Source organism: Chionomys nivalis, chromosome 1, assembly GCF_950005125.1.
Source record: "Chionomys nivalis chromosome 1, mChiNiv1.1, whole genome shotgun sequence".
Lineage (NCBI taxonomy): Eukaryota > Metazoa > Chordata > Mammalia > Rodentia > Cricetidae > Chionomys > Chionomys nivalis.
Window position 1 is genome coordinate 122,404,128 of NC_080086.1, and position 18,829 is coordinate 122,422,956.

Here is an 18,829-nt window from a genome sequence, read left to right on the forward strand (position 1 = left end):
TCACCACATACTTTCCAGTGCCGAGTTAGTCAGGACCCGTGTCCTGAGAGAGTAAGAAACGGGGTTGTTGTTTCCAGTGTAGGGTCCACTGGGCATTTATTTCTGTAACAGTCTGGTCTCTTGGTTCCACTCCCAGCATTCTCAAGGCTTCCTGACACTTGAGACCAGGTCTCTAAAAAAATTTCTCTCTCTCTCTCTCTCTCTCTCTCTCTCTCTTTCTTTCTTAAAGATTTCTGCCTTCTCCCCGCCACCGCCTCCCATTTCCCTCCCCCTCCCTCGTCATCCCTAAGAGTAATCCGGGTTCCCTGCCTTGTGGGAAGTCCAAGGACCACCCACCTCCATCCAGGTCTAGTAAGGTGAGCATCCAAACTGCCTAGGCTCCCACAAAGCCAGTACGTGCAGTAGGATCAAAAACCCATTGCCATTGTTCTTGAGTTCTCAGTAGTCCTCATTGTCCGCTATGTTCAGCGAATCCGGTTTTATCCCATGCTTTTTCAGACCCGGGCCAGCTGGCCTTGGTGAGTTCCTGATAGAATATCCCCATTGTCTCAGTGTGTGGGTGCACCCCTCGCGGTCCTGAGTTCCTTGCTCGACAGAGACCCACACTGGAGCACCGGACTAAAAAAATTTCTTTTGCCACCGGTTTCCTCTTCTCCCAGAAGGGGATGCTAGAGAGCCACAAGGCTCCTTCCTGTTCAAATCAGCCACACCCAGGCAGGTTTAAGGAGCAGTTCCAGTCCCAAACCTAGATCCACCACACATCCCGAGAGAGGCCACCTCCTCACCCCCGGAGGCTCCTGCAGTGCTCCCCAAGCAGGGCTGTGGGGGTCTCTTAGGCTGCTGTTTCCTCTTCCTTTTCCTCCTCCTCCTTTTTTTTTTTTTAACCCCCAAGACAGGGTTTCTCTGGATAGGGGTGCACACCAATGCCTGGAATCATCTTAAGCTTCTAAATTGGGATAATTCCGCTTTCTTGAGCCCTCTCAAGCCAAGAATATACACACCTGTTTCCTGTATCCCACCAAGATAGTCGATCTGTTGTGTTGTTCTATCGACTTCATAAGAAGTTAAATTAGCTGTTAAAATAGCTTATAGAGTTTCTGTATTTACCCATATTGCTTTTAAAAAAAAAATCTTAGGACTGGAGAGAAGGCTCAGCCATTAAAGAAAGACTGAGCTCACAACCAAAAATATAAAGAAGCATTTAAGTTTTTAAGTATGTGTGTGAGAGAGGCTATGTGCACATGGCTGCAGTGGCGGTGGGGGGCAGAGAGGAAGCTGAGGTAGAGGCTGTTGCGAGCTCCCTGGCATGGGTGCTGCACCTTCTGCAAGAGGCGTATGTGCTAACCTCTGAGCTGTCTCTCCAGCCCCTTCTGCTTTAAGATAGAGTCTGCTATGTAACCCGGGCAGGTCTACAGCTAAAGATCCCTCCCACCTCTTCGTCCTGAGTGCTGGGTGCTGGGTGTGCACCAGCTCACACTCTGCTTGCTCTAGCCATCACTAGAGCTGACTCTGAGAGTAGCTGTACCTGAACTGGAGTCCGTCTGTGTCATCCGCCATATCTGGTAACTGGGGAAATTACAATCTGCTCCCCTAGGCCCATTTTCCTTTGTATAATTTATATTGCACACCCAAGTGCCTGGCACTGGGCTAAGCACATAGCTACAATGGTATGCAAAACAAATTCCCTGGCAATCCCCACCCCCCCAAATCTTCTTGTATTAACTGGATGAGAAGATATGGGTTACTTTAGCCCACCACAAAGGCACATTGTCACAGGCCTCCTTTCCAAGCTGTGACAGCAGATCAAAGAGTTTTAAAGGAAGAAGAGTTTCAATAACCGAGTGTCTTTGGAGAATGAGGCAGATGTCTTTCCCCAGCAAGGTGCTGGCCCTGTCAGTATGGCATCAAGAACTCACCGTGTTGTGCCCACGTGTCCTCTCCAGAGCACAGAAGCAGTGGCCCACAATGGCATTCATTCAGAGGGAAATGGGACAAACCACTGCAGAGGGGACTCCCACAGGTAAAGCCCACGACAGTGAGCACCAGGGGCTGAAAAGACCATCACAGCCGCGATACAGGGCTGGACCTGGCTCTCGAATGGCCTCAGAAGGAAGGCTTCCTAAAGTGGGTATTCCAACATCGGTGACTGTAAGGACAGACGAAGGGCTGGGGCTGCACCTCCCTGGCAGAGTGCTTGCCTGCTGCTGTGGTCTGAACGTGAACTGTCCCCCACAGGTTCACAGGAACACTCAGTTCCCACGTAGTGGCCCTGGAGGAAGTAGGTCACTGGGGGTGGACCTTGAGATTTTACAACATTATCCCATTTTAGGTCACTGTTTCCTGGCTGCTGGTGCAATGTGACCAGTTGCCACCCATTCCTGCTACCACGCCTTCCTTATCACTACAGACTACATCCCCTAGAGCTGTGAACCTTCTTCAAGTTCCTTCTTTTAAAACAATGTGTGTGTGTGGTAGGTGTATATGTTTATATGAGTATGTGCACATGTGTATATGTGTGTGTGGTAGGTGTATATGTTTATATTGGTATGTGCACATGTGTATGTGTGTGTGGTAGGTGTATATGTTCATGTGGGTATGTGTACCACATGTGTGTGGGCGTGGTAAGTGTATACGTTCATGTAGGTATGTACACGTTTGTGCACACATGTGTGGAAGCCTTCCCTATTGCTGTCCACCTTGTTTTATTTTGAGACACGGTCTCTCACTGAACCTGAAGCTCAGAGATTCAGCTAAAGTGACTGGTCACTGAGCATTAGGGACCCTCTTGTCTACACACACACACACCTGCTCACCAGCCCTGCACTAGAGCTGCGGACACAAGGCATGAGGCCTGGCTTCAGCGCAGGTTCTCGTACCTGTGTGGTGGGTACTGCACGGACTGAGCCGCCTCACCAGCCCTTCAGCTGCTTCTCGTCAGATCTTTTTGTCACCGCAGTGTGGAAGGTGACTAACACAAGTAGTTAGTGATATGGAGCCCTGGTTTTAACCCTTAGCACCACATAAAATGGGCATTATGGCACACACCTGTAATCCCAGCACCTGGGAGGGAAAGTCAGAAGAGCAAAAGTTCAAGTTTGTCTTCAACTACCTAAGTCTGAGACCAGCCCATCTCAAAAAAGAGGAAGAGGAGGAGAAATCACAACCTACTTTTTGTTTCTGAGGTAGGACTGTACAGCCACGAAGAACAAAGAATATGATCAGATAAAAAAGAAAGAGTCAATATTCTATTTAAGCCTGAACCCAAAGTCCCTCAACTGTGGGTAAGAACAAGCTGGAACGAAATCCGATTTCTCCATTTTGACAGAGACCTTCCCTGGTCTTCTATTGTCTCCACAGCAGGCACGCGGGGGACAAGGAGCCAATGTTCTTACTACCATGACGGTGTTTGTGTAACCCAGACTCTTGACGGCCACATTTATAACACACTGTACCTTACTTATGCAAACTGAACTCCTCACCTCCACTATTTCACCCCTTTTGGCACGATTATGGCCATCAAACGTCACAGTAAACGGGAGTCAGCCATGGGATATTATTATTAGAAGGCCTATTCCATATCCTCGCTCTAGGGCCTTGTTATAAGTAATTTACTGTCACTGAAGAATGCAGAGTCCATAAGGCATGGAAAGCCTGGGGAGAGATTTACTCATAAATAAATGCCAATGCTTAAACAATAATGACAGCTTCAAACTCCAGGACGACTGAAATGAACAATATACGCTGCCTGGCTGATTTATTACCGCGGTGGTTAGGGTCCAAATGGTGAGATAATTCAATTCCACCTGAGGAGTCGTTACATGGCCGAGCCTAAGAGAAGTGATTTGGATAAGAGGCGATATTTCTCAGGTTTTCCATTTCAAACAAATTATTTCTGTATTTAGGGTATCATTCAGGCAATTCCTTTCATGATTTGTGGCACTCTTGGGCAATTAAAATAATGATAAGGTGAGATAACTCAGAGACAAACGCCAAATCCAACGTGATCACAGAATACTGAAGAAGCCTGAGAGCAGGCTGACGGCTCGACACAGGGCAAAAGGATCCTTCCTAGGCCAGGAAACCTACACGGAGCCGTGAGCCTGCACAGCAGCAAGATTTCTCAGCAGGAGCAACTGCTAAGGACAGATGCCCCTCCAAACTGCTCCTTACAGACGTGTGCACAAGGCATCTGCCAGGCAAGTGGAGTTTACACTAAGCAGAGTCTCACTGGCCCATGGCAGTTCCCCCTTACCAACTCAGACATTCACACCAGTCTTGGTGTGGAATCTATTTTGGGGTTTTTATTTCTTTTGTGTGGGGAGGGCAGGAAACAGGGGGAGCAGAAGCTCACCTAGCCCAGGCTAGCTAGCCTCAAACTCATTTGGTAGCTGGAAGTGGCCTTTAATGCATGGTTCTCCTGCCTCCATCTCTGGAGTGCTGGGGCTACAGGCCTTAGCTGAGGACACCCACAAGCAGGGAAGGTCAGAGTGGTCCTGGCTGGTCAGAGCAGGAGTCACGGGTTTACGTACCATCCAGGCCATTGTGATGACTGTAGTTTCTTTTCCCCAGAATGCTCAGAGACGTGTGATTCGGAGTGGTGAGCATCCGCTTGGTGGTTGGCGTTTGCAGGCTCGGTGGAGATCGAATTACATTAGGTTTCTTTGCAGGATGGATCTCTGATGGGGGGAGAAAGGCTGATCAGCTCAGAACATGGCATTGGAAATCTGTATGGACTCTGATGCCAGCTAATAGGCACACATCTTTCTTAATGAGCTGAGAGTCCTTCCTTAGGAGCCAGCCACACACTTGCATAATGAGGGAGCTTCAAGGGTTGTTACCATGGCTCTGCTCATCAAGGGAACCGGCTCCTCCCCTGCCGGCTAGGGCTCTGAGCCTCACTTGGGTTGTGAAGACAAACAGAAAAGCCCACTTCTGAAGGTCACTTGCAAACATGAGATTTGCTAAGGGAATATAGCACCTGGCTCCTCGGCACATCAGAAATCCGAAGATCAACTGCAGGGGCAGCCTCAGAAAACCCCAGCCTGTGCTTTGTCCACCAGGAGCATGCAGGCCCATCTGGTATGTGAGCGTTCTAGAAATGAGATCCCTCCTCTGGCTGTGCAGTCAGCAGGTCTGGGACCAGCCCTGAATACTCTTAAGCCAGAACATTTCCATAAGGGATGAAACTTGAAACCGAAGGTCAAACACCATAGTTAAACCGTAGATGGCACACTTTGACCCAGGCCATGTCACAACACTGTAACGTGTGCAGGGTGCGTTGTTTAGGGTCTTTACTGTGTGCCGCATAGCCCAGGACCACTGTTCTCTCCACAGACACGCAGAAACTGCAGTATCACGGGAAGTGATTTCAAGACCTCCGGCCATTGTTAGTATGAATACCCCTGCTCCAAAGCTTCACCCGTTTGCTGTTCCTCAGGGTTGTCACCTAGCACATCAACTACGCTCAAACCAGTCTGTCCTCTCACCTGTTCAATGTGAGGACCAAAATAGCCAGATTTACAGAAATTTAGGAAAAGTTACTCAGACTGTTAGAACAACTATACGACTTGGTCTGATCAAAATCTTACAATTGGCCGGGCGGGGGTGGCGCACGCCTTTAATCCCAGCACTCGGGAGGCAGAGGCAGGCGGATCTCTGTGAGTTCGAGACCAGCCTGGTCTACAAGAGCTAGTTCCAGGACAGGCTCCAAAACCACAGAGAAACCCTGCCTCGAAAAACCAAAAAAAAAAAAAAAAAATCTTACAATTGTCAAATTTTAGGTCTGGCTGGCTTGGCAGTACCGTCTGACACTAACACTGTCTTCCCACAGGGCACGGAAGGCTCACCAGCCTTACTTCACCCTGAGGGAGACAATGAATTCCCTTAACCTTGGGTGCACTGAAGCCTTTGTCTCTCTAGTTCTTTCAACCTTGTGAGGTGAGAATACTGTTCCTATTCTTTTTCATCCATTCAAAACCTACAAAATTTTCAAGGCTAAGATAAATTCCTACTGCTTCCAAGAAGGCAGACCTAGCACTCGCCAGAGATAACCACTCCCAGGGGGGTGGTACAGCACTTGCCTGTCACGCATGAGGTCTGGGCTCAATTCCCCATCCCCTCACCACACACACACACACACACACACGTCCTCCCTCCATGCGCCCAGTGCATTAAAGTCTCTAATTTATCACTTCTAATGCTTTGTTTGATTGCTTTTACTGAGTGCTTTCCCCCACTTAACCTGAAGGCAAGGTTTATTTATTTGGTGTCCCCCAAATTATATTCTACAGCATCTGGAATACAGCACAGACAGAGACGGGGCTCAGCTCAGTTGGTGAGGGTGGAACAGTTGGGATTTATCTGGTAGGGACAGGGGTAAGTTTGCCCACAGGAGAAAGGCACAGAAGGTGGTCTACTCTGCAGTGCCAGGTGGGAAGGGGCTCCGGGGCGGGTCCCAGAAGAGACTATAACAGGACCCTTCAAGTACCATGAGCCAGGCCGTGCTGATAACCACGTGATGCGTGGGGGGATGGGGCGGTGAGAAAACAAGCCTTGCTTTTCTTCTGTAACTTGTCTGGAGACAGGAACTCCAGCAGCTGAGGCTGACCTTGAACTCCTAACCCTCCCTAGTGCTGGGACTAGACAGGTACTCCATGGTTATTTTATTTTATTTAGGCAGGCTCTTTTGTAGGCCAGGCTGACTTGTACTCACTACGAAGCTGAGGCTTCCAGTTCTTTAACCTTTGAGATCTAAAACAAGAGCCGAGGTGGCAGAGTAACATCAAAGATGGAGTTATGGGCTTCCCAGTCAGACAGCACATCCCAGTTCAAGGGCACCCTTTGATTTTTCAAAGATTAGATGCCTGAAGTCTGAATACTTCAAACACCTAAGATTTCCTGACGGCAAAATAAGGTTCAATGCACCTCAGAGTATTTCACCTTTAATGAGAAAATGAAAAAGAAATATTGGAATCTCAAAACATGTGTTCTTCTTACTTCAGAAAGGAAGCTCATTATTCTCTACTCCATTTATCTTAAAACTTTAGGAAAATGTTATTGCTTAGTAATTCCTAACACTACTCTTAGCTATATTTATTACAACATGATTTCCGAGTCACTAGAAAACAACAGAAATGCTTCCATTCCAGCACAGTCAGGGCAGCAGAGCTACAACGTTCATGTTTCTGAGCACTGGGATGCGAACCCAGGACACTGTGCATTCTCGGCATGTTCTCCAGTGATCTACACACTTCCACTTTATGGGGTGTGGGTTGTTTTGTTACTGTGGTTTTCTGTGTGTTTGCCTTTTGTTTTTGAAGAAGGGCATTTGCTTTTGGGTTTTGTTTTGAGGCAGGATCTCATTATGTAGCCAAGGTGGACCTGCAACTCCTGGTCCTCTTGTCTCTACTTTCAGAGTGCTAAGCTACAGCCATATGCCACCACTCTTGCTGCTTTTGGTTCTTCTTCTTTTTTTTTTTTTAAATAAAAATTTATTTACTATGTATACAATATTCTGTCTGTGTGTATGCCTGAAGTCCAGAAGAGGGCACCAGACCTCATTCCAGATGGCTGTGAGCCACCATGTGGTTGCTGGGAATTCAACTCAGGACCTTTGGCATAGCAGGCAATGCTCTTAACCGCTGAGCCATCTCTCCAGCCCCCTGCTTTTGGTTCTTGAGACAGGGTCTTGCTAGGTAGCCCAGGCGGCCTTGAGCTCACGGATCTTACTGTCTCTGTTGAGTGCTGGGATTACAGGCATGAGTCATTGTGACTAATTGGTTTCCTTTCTTTCTTTCTTTCTTTCTTTCTTTCTTTCTTTCTTTCTTTCTTTCTTTCTTTCTTTCTTTCTTTCTTTCTTTTTTTGGATTTTCGAGACAGGGTTTCTCCGTAGCTTTTGGTTCCTGTCCTGGAACTAGCTCTTGTAGACCAGGCTGACCTCAAACTCACAGAGATCCGCCTGCCTCTCCCTCCCGAGTGCTGGAATTAAAGGTGTGCGCCACCACTGCCCGGCTTTGGTTTTTTCTTAAAGTAAACTGAAAATCAATTTAATTCAGTTTTTAAAGCAATCCTCTATTTACAGGGAAAGGTATATTAGAGATAGCATAGAGATCTAAATAAAAACTAAAATGTTTAGGATATTCATCCTGTATTATTGAATAATTTTGAAACACCCCTCCCTTATTTGTTAGCTTCCTTGTTTTTGCTCTTGTTTTCAGACAGGCTTATGCCAGGTGCCAAGGTGCTCTTGAATTTACCGCAATCCTCTGCCCCGACTCCCAAATGCCGGGATTAGAGGCAGAAGCCACCATATGTGACTTTTCCTCTTTTCTTAGACCTATCACAGTTAATACAAATTTCAATTCAACAAACAACTAGAAGAAGTAAAGCATATATACTTAACTCCATTCAATGATAATAAGTTTCTAGTCCAAAATGAAACTATACGTATAAAGGCACCCGATTTTACCCACTCGAGGCCCTGCACGCAGCCCGGGTGCGCATTTGGAGCAGCGAGATGCCTACAACACGTAAAGACGCCTCAAGGTCCCCCTGTGTTAGAGATACCCACCTAAATACCCAATGATACACGACAGAGGTTTCCTAGTGCTTTTGTTTTTCAGCGGGCTTCCAGAAAGTTCGGCATGTCTGTCTGCATCTGAGGAGAGAGAGAAACACGGGACAACAAGTGAGGTGGCTTCTTCCAGCTTTACCACACGCCACAGAAATAAAAGGTGCAGGTGGAAACAAAACAGAACTCCCGCCACATCCCCTACTTCCTCGGGCTTCGAGAAAACGGTTTGAGCTTTGGGTCCCTTTACTGAACGGGGTGGGGGGGCTGGCAGCGACACTCACATTAACGTCATGTGAGCGTGGGTCTCTCACACCATGTGTGCTCACCTGAAAAGTGATAGAAACAGGCTCCCCTTTGAGCGGTGACATTTTTACATTATGGTAGAAAAATAGTCACAGTACACTCAAGGTGGGACCAATTCTAATGTAAGATTAATTTGGTTTGAGAAAAACACAAAATGACAAACAACAGCTGGCAATGCAACACAGTCACCACCCCGTGTTAGCTGGAGTGGGCCCTTCTGGGAGGCCTTGACCTATCTGACAAAACTCAACTCCATTAGACGGCAGTCTGGCAGAGCCATTTGGTTTTCACTATTCTGGTCTTCATTTCATACAATGCTATTTGGGCTGAGGTTTTAAAGGTTCCTATGTGGATCCAACAGTCACACTGTGAGGGCGGACACTGGGCACTAAGTTTCTGTCCCCTCATAGCCTACCATAAGATATTTCAGGAAAGGAAGTAAGGCATACAACACAAATACCATACTCTCAAAGAGCTGTCGTTAGGATAGAGTCAGCGAAACGCTACCACGCCAAAGAGCTGAGGTCAAAATAGCTGAAGGGACTAAAGAAAATGTGTATGAAATCTTGAAAAAACAGCCCTTCACAAAGTACCTCAGTGGCTTTAACTGATACAGATCTATTATGTTTATGCTTGGCCCCATCTCCAAATGTATGGCAAACATGTCCTCCGGGTTTTCTGATCCTGCTGGGATCGCTCCCAGGCACACATCCATAGGTCTTCTCTGCATTTACTGTAAACACACATGACTCAGTTTGGAACCTCAAATAACTTAAAGATTGACTTTGTCATGAGCAGTAGCCCTTTCTCGTCAAGGAAATGTTTTTAAAAACTATTAAACAGATGGTGGAAATAGCATTTTAAAAACCATGAAAATAGACAAAGCACAAGCTGCAGGTAGCCTGGAAACACCAGGAGTCTAAATCAGCGCCCAAGCCCTGTTTACCTATTACATAACCACTGGCAACTATAAATGATCCCGTAGTTCCCTCGTCACTCAGTTGATCACCTTTGGGAGAGTTACTAAATCGTGAAGTTTTTTACCTGTCACTGAATAATGATGATGATAAAGGCAGAATTGAGCACATTTTTAACAAGCATATTTAGAAACCCAATCTAAACAAAGATCAGAAGCAGTCCAAACCATGCACGGATCAAACAATAGTCAAACCACTAAACATTTACACTAAAGTTCCCTCTTCTTATGACAACTTTACCTAAAGTTCTAGTCATGTTTGGGAAAGAGATAAGAGGAAATGTTTTTTTGTTTTCTTTTCCATTAATTCAAGTAGCTTGAGAGAATCAGCTTGGTAGATTGATCAGCATTTTGGACAAAGGCACTCTTCATTGTCCTAGGGACAAGATGAACTTTACCCTTCAGTCTGCACCACCACCAGGGAAACTGCCTCCGTGGCTACAGCTGACAACACCAGGACATTACTATCACTTTGATGAGAGCCAGCAAATGCTTCAAAGACGGTCATCAGCACCGGACCCATGGGGTTCACTTTGAACCACAGCAAGTTGCCTCTAGTTTCTCACACTGCTAGCACCAATTATGTGGCTTTCCCAGGGAAAATTTACAAGTTTCCTCCGGAGATCAAAGCTCTCTAGCAGGATCTATATTTCACTAATAAGTCTATTTTAAAGGAAGTTGTTGGTGTTGGCAGTGATCTATCAATTATAAAGAAATTAGGATAAAACGGGCTAAGATGGCCCTAGCCTTGCTCTACCATAAGAAAAATGGTAGCCATTTGGTAGGAAAAACCCATTCTGGAATGTTCACAAACCGGATTATCTGATCCACATTGCTGTAATCCTGGTCTACCGCCAGGTTACGCCACACTTCGTGCCACTCGTCTGTCTTGATCCCCGAATTACTCACCATCCCTAGCTCAACAGAGACGGGGCATCACAAGAGTGTGGATAAGAGAAGCAGCTAGGGCTGCCCACAAGCCAGAGGGAATCAAAGCTGCCCAGAATGGAAGGCAGAATCTCACGGTCACTGACGGGGCACTAGGCGCATCTCCTTAGCTTCCTACAGCAGGGCTTGCATCTCTCTGAGGTAAGCATGTAAGAACAGTCAAACTTTCATGCCAGTTTCTGGTCCTTTCTCTATTGTTTCGGAAGTACTGGGGGTGGAGCGAGATTATAAAATAAAAAGACTGCAAAATAGATGAAATTAAGACACACAAACAAGGGCTGGGAAGATGGCTCAGTGGGTAAAAGTGCTTGGGCCACAAGTATGGCAACCTGAAATTTGGAGTACAGAATTCAAGCATGCCCCCAGGGGAAGATGGGAGATAAAGGCAGGGGAGTATCCGGAGAGCAAAGGACAGCTAGTCCGGCTTAGGAAATGCTGTCTCAAATGAGACAGGCAAGGGCTGACAGCTGAAGGTTGCTTATGACCTCCACAGGTATGTTCTGGCACATGTGTGCCCACACCTCACTCTCCACACTAGTAACCACACACACACACTCACGCAAAACATAAAATTCATAACAAATATATTGATGTGGGTTTTCAAGATCTCTGTCAAACAAAATCACCAAAAGAATGTTTAAACATAGGATTCAGGTTCTGTAACCATTTTTGATGGAAACATTTAGCTGTGTATGGTGGCACTTTAATCCCAGCCCTTTGCAGGCAGAAGAAGGCAGATCTTTGTGTGTTCAAGGTCAGCCTGATCTAAAGACTCACTCTCTCTCTCTCTCTCTCTCTCTCTCTCTCTCTCTCTCTCTCTCTCTCTCTCTCTCTCATACACACATACACACACACACACACGATGTTTGGAAAATACAACACAGACAAAGGTCAAAGACAAAATGGGAGAAAGGTATCTGTAACACAGATCTAGAAGTAACCTTGCTAAGATAAGTTTCCATGGATCAGGAAGACGTCTAACATAGCACAGAAAAGGGCAAAAACAGCGGACAGAAATACACACTGCCTTCCAATCCTTGCAGAGATTTTCTATGTCACTAGCAATGCAGAACAGAAGCTAGTAACCAAGCCTCATCCATCACATGGCTAAGGGCGTCAAAGATGGGTAATATCTCTGCCATGATTCTTGAGAATTGGACATTCATCCACTCAAGACAGTGGTTGAGAGTATAAACTGGGTTTTAGGAAGGCAACTGGATAATAGATATTAAAATTCAACACGCATGATGACAGTGGCTGCCTCTGAAGAACACACATCAAGATGGAAAAAGGTTATGTGATTCAGAACCAATGCATACTTAAAAAACAATTTTTTTAAGGACCAGAGAGCACAGCAGTTACAAGTACTTGTCGCTCTGGTTCCCAGAACCCACACTGTTGCTGGAAATCATCCGTATCTCTAGGACTTAGGGAGCTGACCCCTTTTTGATTTCCATGTGCTGGACATAGATGTGGTACACATACAAACACGCAGGCCAAATACTTATACACATAAAATAAGTAAATTTAAACTTTAAGTAACCATTCAAGAAAAAATTCTGACTGAAGGTAAATACTATGAAAAATGGCAAGAGAAGGAGGCCTAGATGGCTCTCTCCCGCCACTTTAGGGCTTGTGGTTTCAGGAAGGTTTGTGCGATTGCTAACAGTAGCTTTGGTTCTTGTTAAAACATCTGACAAAACAACAACCAAACCTCCCCATGTGACAAATATCTCAAAAAATAGGGTCTTGGATGTTTTCAAAGTTGATTTCACATCTTTAAACAAACAAACAAACAAATCTCTTCAAGAGACACTAAGTGACTTCATGATGGGGGTCACCACTGCTGTGCGAACTGGGGACTTAGTCAACTCTGCAAGCGAGGGAGGGGCAGGCGAGTCATCAGACCTGCTCCGCTAGGGAGCTTAAGCCATGCTGCCGATGCCCCTTAAGTCAGCTTCAGTGTGAGGATTCTAAATGACAGGTATCGATCCTTCTGTGCCCAGGCTTGTAAACAGTTTTGGTACATACATATCACATAGGTATTCTGTATGCTTGTGTTTTTGTTTTGAGGTAGGATCTGGCATTGAACTCACTATGCCTCAAAGGAGTAGCAATCCTCCTGCCTGTCTCCTGAGTGTTGAGATCACAGGCACCTGCTGGGAGGTTTATGTATTTAATAGGAAATACATTTCCATAATATATGAGCAATGAGATAAATCTCACCCCGTTTTCCCTAGCCTCTCACTTCCCCTCCCAGTTACTACTACTTTTTGCGAAATTTCCCGTTTGCAGTATTGCAAGCCTTAGTGCATGCCCCTTGATGAAAAGAAAAGGCTGATGAGTGCTCCCATAACCAATTAAAAATGCCCTCTTAAAATAGGGATTCCCTACTGAGACATGCTCTTCAGTGCTGGACTGTGCAACACAGAACCTGCAAGTTCAGTGGCTTCCCTCTTCTGTATCCTAGCGCCCTGCATCCCTACAACACTGGCTACAGGGCTGTGTGAATGGAACTACTTTCCAACATTGTATTCAGTACAACTTTGCTCTTCAATACTTTAGAATCACAAGCTTCCATCTTATCTGAAGTATATCGGAACTGCATCAATAGCACTTGTTATTTATAGAATGGCAATCAACACTGCCTTTGAGAAACCAAGGAAAGCTTACGGGAAAAACATAGACACACACAGACACACACACAGACACACACACACATAAACACACACATATACACACACATGCCCATATAAAACACAGACACACACATACACACATATAGACACTCACACACATATATATACCATATACACAAATGCCCATACAAACACACATGTACACACAGATACACACAGATACACACATGCAAATACGCATACACTTACATAGACACACACACCACACACACGCTCATACAATACAGACACACACACATCACACACATCCCCACACAATACACACAGACACACACACACTGAGGGCTATTCATTTCCAATGGATCAGAGAGACTAAGTTGCCTATGGACATTAGGTTACTCACAGTTAATCACACTTCAGAGCCGAGATAAAACATCTCCTGAAGAGGTTACAGCAAAGCACAGACAGAAGTGAAAAGACGATGTAAAATCAATTAGATGCTAGAAAAGCAAGCGTTCGGTAAGTACATTGGGAGCAACACTGAAATTTTAAGTCGTGTGATTATGGATTTCAATAAAGATAAATACAAAGTAGAAAAAATATTAAAGTTTTTTTTTTTTTTAAATTTCATCACAACAAGTGACTGTTCTTTCATTATTATTTCCCATGTACTTGAACAAACAGAATACAGACAATTTAACCCTAAACCTATTCCCAGCAGTGTGGACCTTCAACTAACACAGACGAGAATGTAGTGACACAGAGACACAGTTCATTAAGAACAATCGGACCAGAGGCGATGTGCAAGCAAGCTGAAGATGAGCAAAGAGCCAAGGCGAAGGCAGCTCTCCCTGAGCGATCTGTGCTGAGCGACGGCTTCCCTTCCATTCCCTAGAAACAAAGACGATGCTGGGCCCCAGCCAACTGGGATGAGAGAATTCCATTCATTTTCTGTCTCAAATGTTTAAATTACCTCCTTTAAGAAATTATATGGAAATAATAAGTGTTTTAAATCAGCTCAAGGGTTTGGGTGGATATATTTATTTTCCTGTTCCTTAAAGTGAGAGATAAAACAAAAACACAAAAACAATTCTCTGAACTCAAAAGCGCCAGGATGAAAGCAAAGGCAAGCCTAAAATTTCAAATGCTCACGACCTAACACGGTGGATTCCCTCCACGTGGGAGACTAAACTCTTCTTACAGGCTTTTCACCTCTAAGCTTAAACACCTTTCAACTTTCTGCTGAAAATTATTTTTAGAAATAAGAAATTCCTTTTCCGTCATCATTCCTTTTATGGGCATCTTCTTCAAACCAAAGTGGACATCTCATAATAATATGTTTTTACGCTTTTGGTTTTTTGAGACAAGGTCTTATGTCACCTAGGCTGGTCTCAACTCCGTATGTTGCCAAGGAAGACTTTCAGCTACTGGCTGATTCTCCTGCCCCTTCCTCCCCAGGGTTACAGGCACACATGGGCCACCACACCCTGTTTCATAATCAATTTCTTATTTAATAGAAATAAATTTCTTTAAGTTTTTCTATCTGAGTTTTCCTGAGTTTCTTTAAGATTTTCTATCTGTGAAGCCTACAGCCATTTTTTAAGATCCTTTAGGGGGAATCTGTACGGCTCTACCAGCCTCGTATGCCTCCGCAGCTAATACAAATCGTGTGTAGGTTATCGGGTATGTGGCAATGAGAGAAGCGACCACAGGTCAAGCAGATAACCTTTGCTCTAACAACAGCAACAAACGAGAAACATAAGCAAGACTGAATGTGTTGGAAACAGGAGCCTGAGTCAGAGATGCTATGAGATAACGCATGATTATGAAATGGAAACCAAACTGGACAAAGACTGTTCAGCCACAATGGTGCTAATTTGTAAAAACTAAACACGCATGTTCAGGAAGTTTTCTTAAAGAGCATTCTTACTTAGATTTACTTGAAATTTATTATGCTGTCTAACAAATACGGGATTAGTTATGAAGCACTGTTCTCTACAATCTGAATGAGGACAGCAGAAGGCTCCTGGGAGGGTAGGGGATTTGCCGAGACATACTAACTAGTATAAATTAGTAAATTTTATTTGAACCTAATGGATCCTTAAGACAGGATTGTGCTGTCTCATTGGGGAGTTTTATCATAAGACAGTCCTTTGGGTGTACACTGCCACACTACCAAACAGGCAGAAGTGCTTCGGTTAAGGTCCCTCTGGGCCATGTGTCGCAAAAGCCCACTGGGTAAGGTCACCTCCCCACCTTCTGATTAGTTCTACTCTGAAAATTTACAGGGATTTCAACACTGTTTTTAAGGGTGACATGATATAAATGGCAGCAGACAAGAACAATGTTTAAAAAAAAACAAAGGCTGTACACAAGAACTTATGTTTATTGCAAACAAACAAACAAAAAGAGAGCGAGGGAGAGAGAGGATGGTGAGAGGAGCGGAACGGTAAGGCTAAGAATTGAAAAGCGTCTTACATTCTGCCCTAATGGCAGCATAATTAATAGCAACAAACGGCCGTCTCGCTGCCTGCCGCAGCCGCAGGGTGTTTTTGCAGACCTGACGAGCAATTTTTGTGAAATATGTAGTATGAAGGAAGAAAGCTTGGCGGGTCTTCACTGCAGACTTGGGACTCCCAGTGTTCCGGACCGGCATGCCTTGCATGGCCTGCCGGGACAGGTGGCTTCTCACACGTGGGTCCTGCAATTGCGGAAAACAATGGGGTTTACAGAGGAGAACTTGCCAGAGCACAGGGCTACTTCCACCGTGTTCAACGTCCTAGGAAGCACTGTAACTTGGGAGTCTGCCCCTTGAGGGAAAAGCAGTGTGCATGGTTGGTAAGAACGTGGGGGCGGGTACAGCATGGCAGGATGGCACTCAATCCCAGTTCACATGCACATGCGCTATCGGTAGGAAGCTGCCAGAGTGGGGCTGTTTACTGTGGAGTCCGGGGCCGGCATCGGCTCCACTGGGACCAGCTTCACTCTGGTAGACACTGGTGCTTGACAGCCTCAATCTATGAGGATTGCCAAGGTCACCCTTCAATTACTGTTGACCCAAGACCCGGCTCTTCTTGTCCCTCCACAATAGCCGAGGGAGGGAAGAGAATGTTTAATGCCTGCTTGGTATTTGATGTAATAAGGTTTGCAACAGTATCTAAAGGTTACAAGCTGTTTTGAAACCAAGACTGCTTATAAGACCCCACTCAGGCAAGCGCCTCCCACACACCTTATCCTTTTGCCTGAATAATCTCAAAAGACCAATATTTTGAATACCTGAAAAAACACAATTTGTCTCTGCTTCCATGTTCACATCCAGCCTGAGTGTGCAATGCTGTGATTAACTCTAAAACCCAGCTCTGTTCATTTGTAAAGTGTCCTGTGTGGCATTCCCACTTCCAAGGAAGAAGCCAGTAACCGGGAGAGATGGCGTTTTTGCTCCTGCAAAGACCACACTCACGTACCTCTGCAGTAGGGCTGGGAGACTTCTGTTCTTCTGACTGGGTGGGCATTTTCAGACCTCCATACTTTTTCCAGTACAGCCAACAGGTCGCACACAGTCTACACTGCATATTAGGTGGGCCCCAGGAATACCATTGGTGAGACTGTGTGGCTAGAGACAGAGGGAGAGGGGCTATGAAATTCGTGGTCTCACACTCGACCTCAGAGACACCCTGAAGCGACAGCTAGCTTACACTGTTGTCTTCTTCCCAAGGCTGTAGGCCAGGCATGACGGTATAGCACACACATGATGGTATAGCATACACATGACGGTACAGCACACACATGATGGTACGTACAGCACACACATGATGATGGTATAGCACACACATGCATTTTTCAGCACTTTGAATACACCGAGCCGTTTGTTTCTGCCACACACCAGTGTTTGTCACGTCTATTATAAGAAGCTATTGATGACACATCTTGACTCATGCCTTAGGCTGCTGAGATTTTGGTTTGTTAATTAAAAGTGATTTCATTATGTACATGTCTGGATATTATTGTTATTAAGCTCCTCAGCAATGTTTAAAACCTGAACCGTATGGTTCAGAAGCTCTTGCAGGGATTAATAAGGTACTCAAGAGGGGACTCACTGGTAAGTCAGGAGCCAAATAAAACCAGAAATCTGTCTGTTGTTTTTTACACAGGAAACAAAAACCTTACTTTAGAATTTCTTTCTAAACACAGACTGTCCTGAAGACTCTAAATCCCTATCACGTGAGCACGTGCAGCAGACATGGCGTCATGTTTAGTAAGGCCTGACCCTGCTGATTGACTGCTTGGCTGGTTAAGCTTCTTCAGTTTAACCCTGTCCCTCAACACTAAAAGGGAGAGCTAGGGACAGATGGGGACAGCGGTGGTGACAGGTAGTTAAAACCACAGCAGAGACTGCAATACCAACTCTGTGAACTGTGCTCCCCTTGCCTATAAGCTAACACCATCTGGGTGAAGCCATCAGCTGGCACAGGAGGGCATCCTCTAAGGAAAACCTCACAACATGCAAAGGGGAAAGTCAGAGCTACAGTGCGGCTCAAAGGCAGAACGTAGGCTGGGTATACAAAGGCCCTAGGTCTGATTCCTACTTCCATAAACTCCTCAAGAGCGAATTGCTTTTATACAATTCAGAATAACTTACACATTCATCAGGTGCTGCTCTTTTGGGTGTGGGGGTTTTGAGACAGGGTTTCTCTGTGTAGAAAAGGCTGGCCTTGAACTCACAGAGATTTGCCTGCCTCAGCCTTTTGAGTGCTGGGATTTAAGGCGCGTGCCACCACCGCCCAGCCATCATGTACCACTCTTGGAAGATTCCTTTTAAAGAGAAGCTTAACCCCCTTTTCTCTTTTAACTAAAACAAACAATAAAGATGACTTTTTGAGACAGATTTCATCAAAACATTTTAGTTACATGTGTATATGAGTGCAAGTGCCCTTGGAGGCCTAGGTGTTGGATTCCCTGGAGCTAAGGTTACAGATGACTGTGAGCCACCTGACGTGGGTGCTGGGAACCAAACTTGGGTCCTCTGCAAGACCAGTGTGTGCTCTTAACCACTGAGCCATCTCTCTAGCTCCCAGTTAACTTTGTTTAAATAGAAATAAGAAGACCCAAGGTTGTCTTCTAGCCTACATACATGCATACACACACATGCGCGTGCGCACATAGACACACATTCACCTCTATACATATGTGTACTCACACAGGAACATACATATACAGCAGAATATCATTGTGCTGTGGTTCAAATTCTCAGCAGGCTGAGCCAGGAGGACAGTGAGTTAGAGGTCAGCCTGGGCTTCATAGGGAGACCCTGCCTCAAAAACCCAACCCAAAGCAACAATGACAGAAAGGAGAGTTACTGCTGTTTGAGATTTTAAGTAAACATACATGGTG

At 45.4% G+C, this 18,829-nt stretch overlaps 1 protein-coding gene across 7 annotated transcripts in view; it reads right to left on the reverse strand.

Moving 5' to 3' along the window:
• Positions 1-18,829, reverse strand: part of Mta3 (metastasis associated 1 family member 3) — a 118,122-nt gene that overhangs the window by 14,345 nt on the left and 84,948 nt on the right. For 6 of the 7 annotated variants that reach the window (XM_057766379.1, XM_057766368.1, XM_057766323.1 and 3 more), the window contains 4 exons: positions 16,903-17,051; positions 15,917-16,139; positions 8,570-8,656; positions 4,530-4,676 (listed from right to left, as the gene is read on the reverse strand). In XM_057766379.1, the coding sequence (XP_057622362.1) occupies positions 4,530-4,676; positions 8,570-8,656; positions 15,917-16,139; positions 16,903-17,051 (606 nt within the window). Of the gene's footprint in view, positions 1-4,521; positions 4,677-8,569; positions 8,657-15,916; positions 16,140-16,902; positions 17,052-18,829 lie in introns of those variants that run through there. The other variant, XM_057766357.1, reaches the window with a different exon arrangement.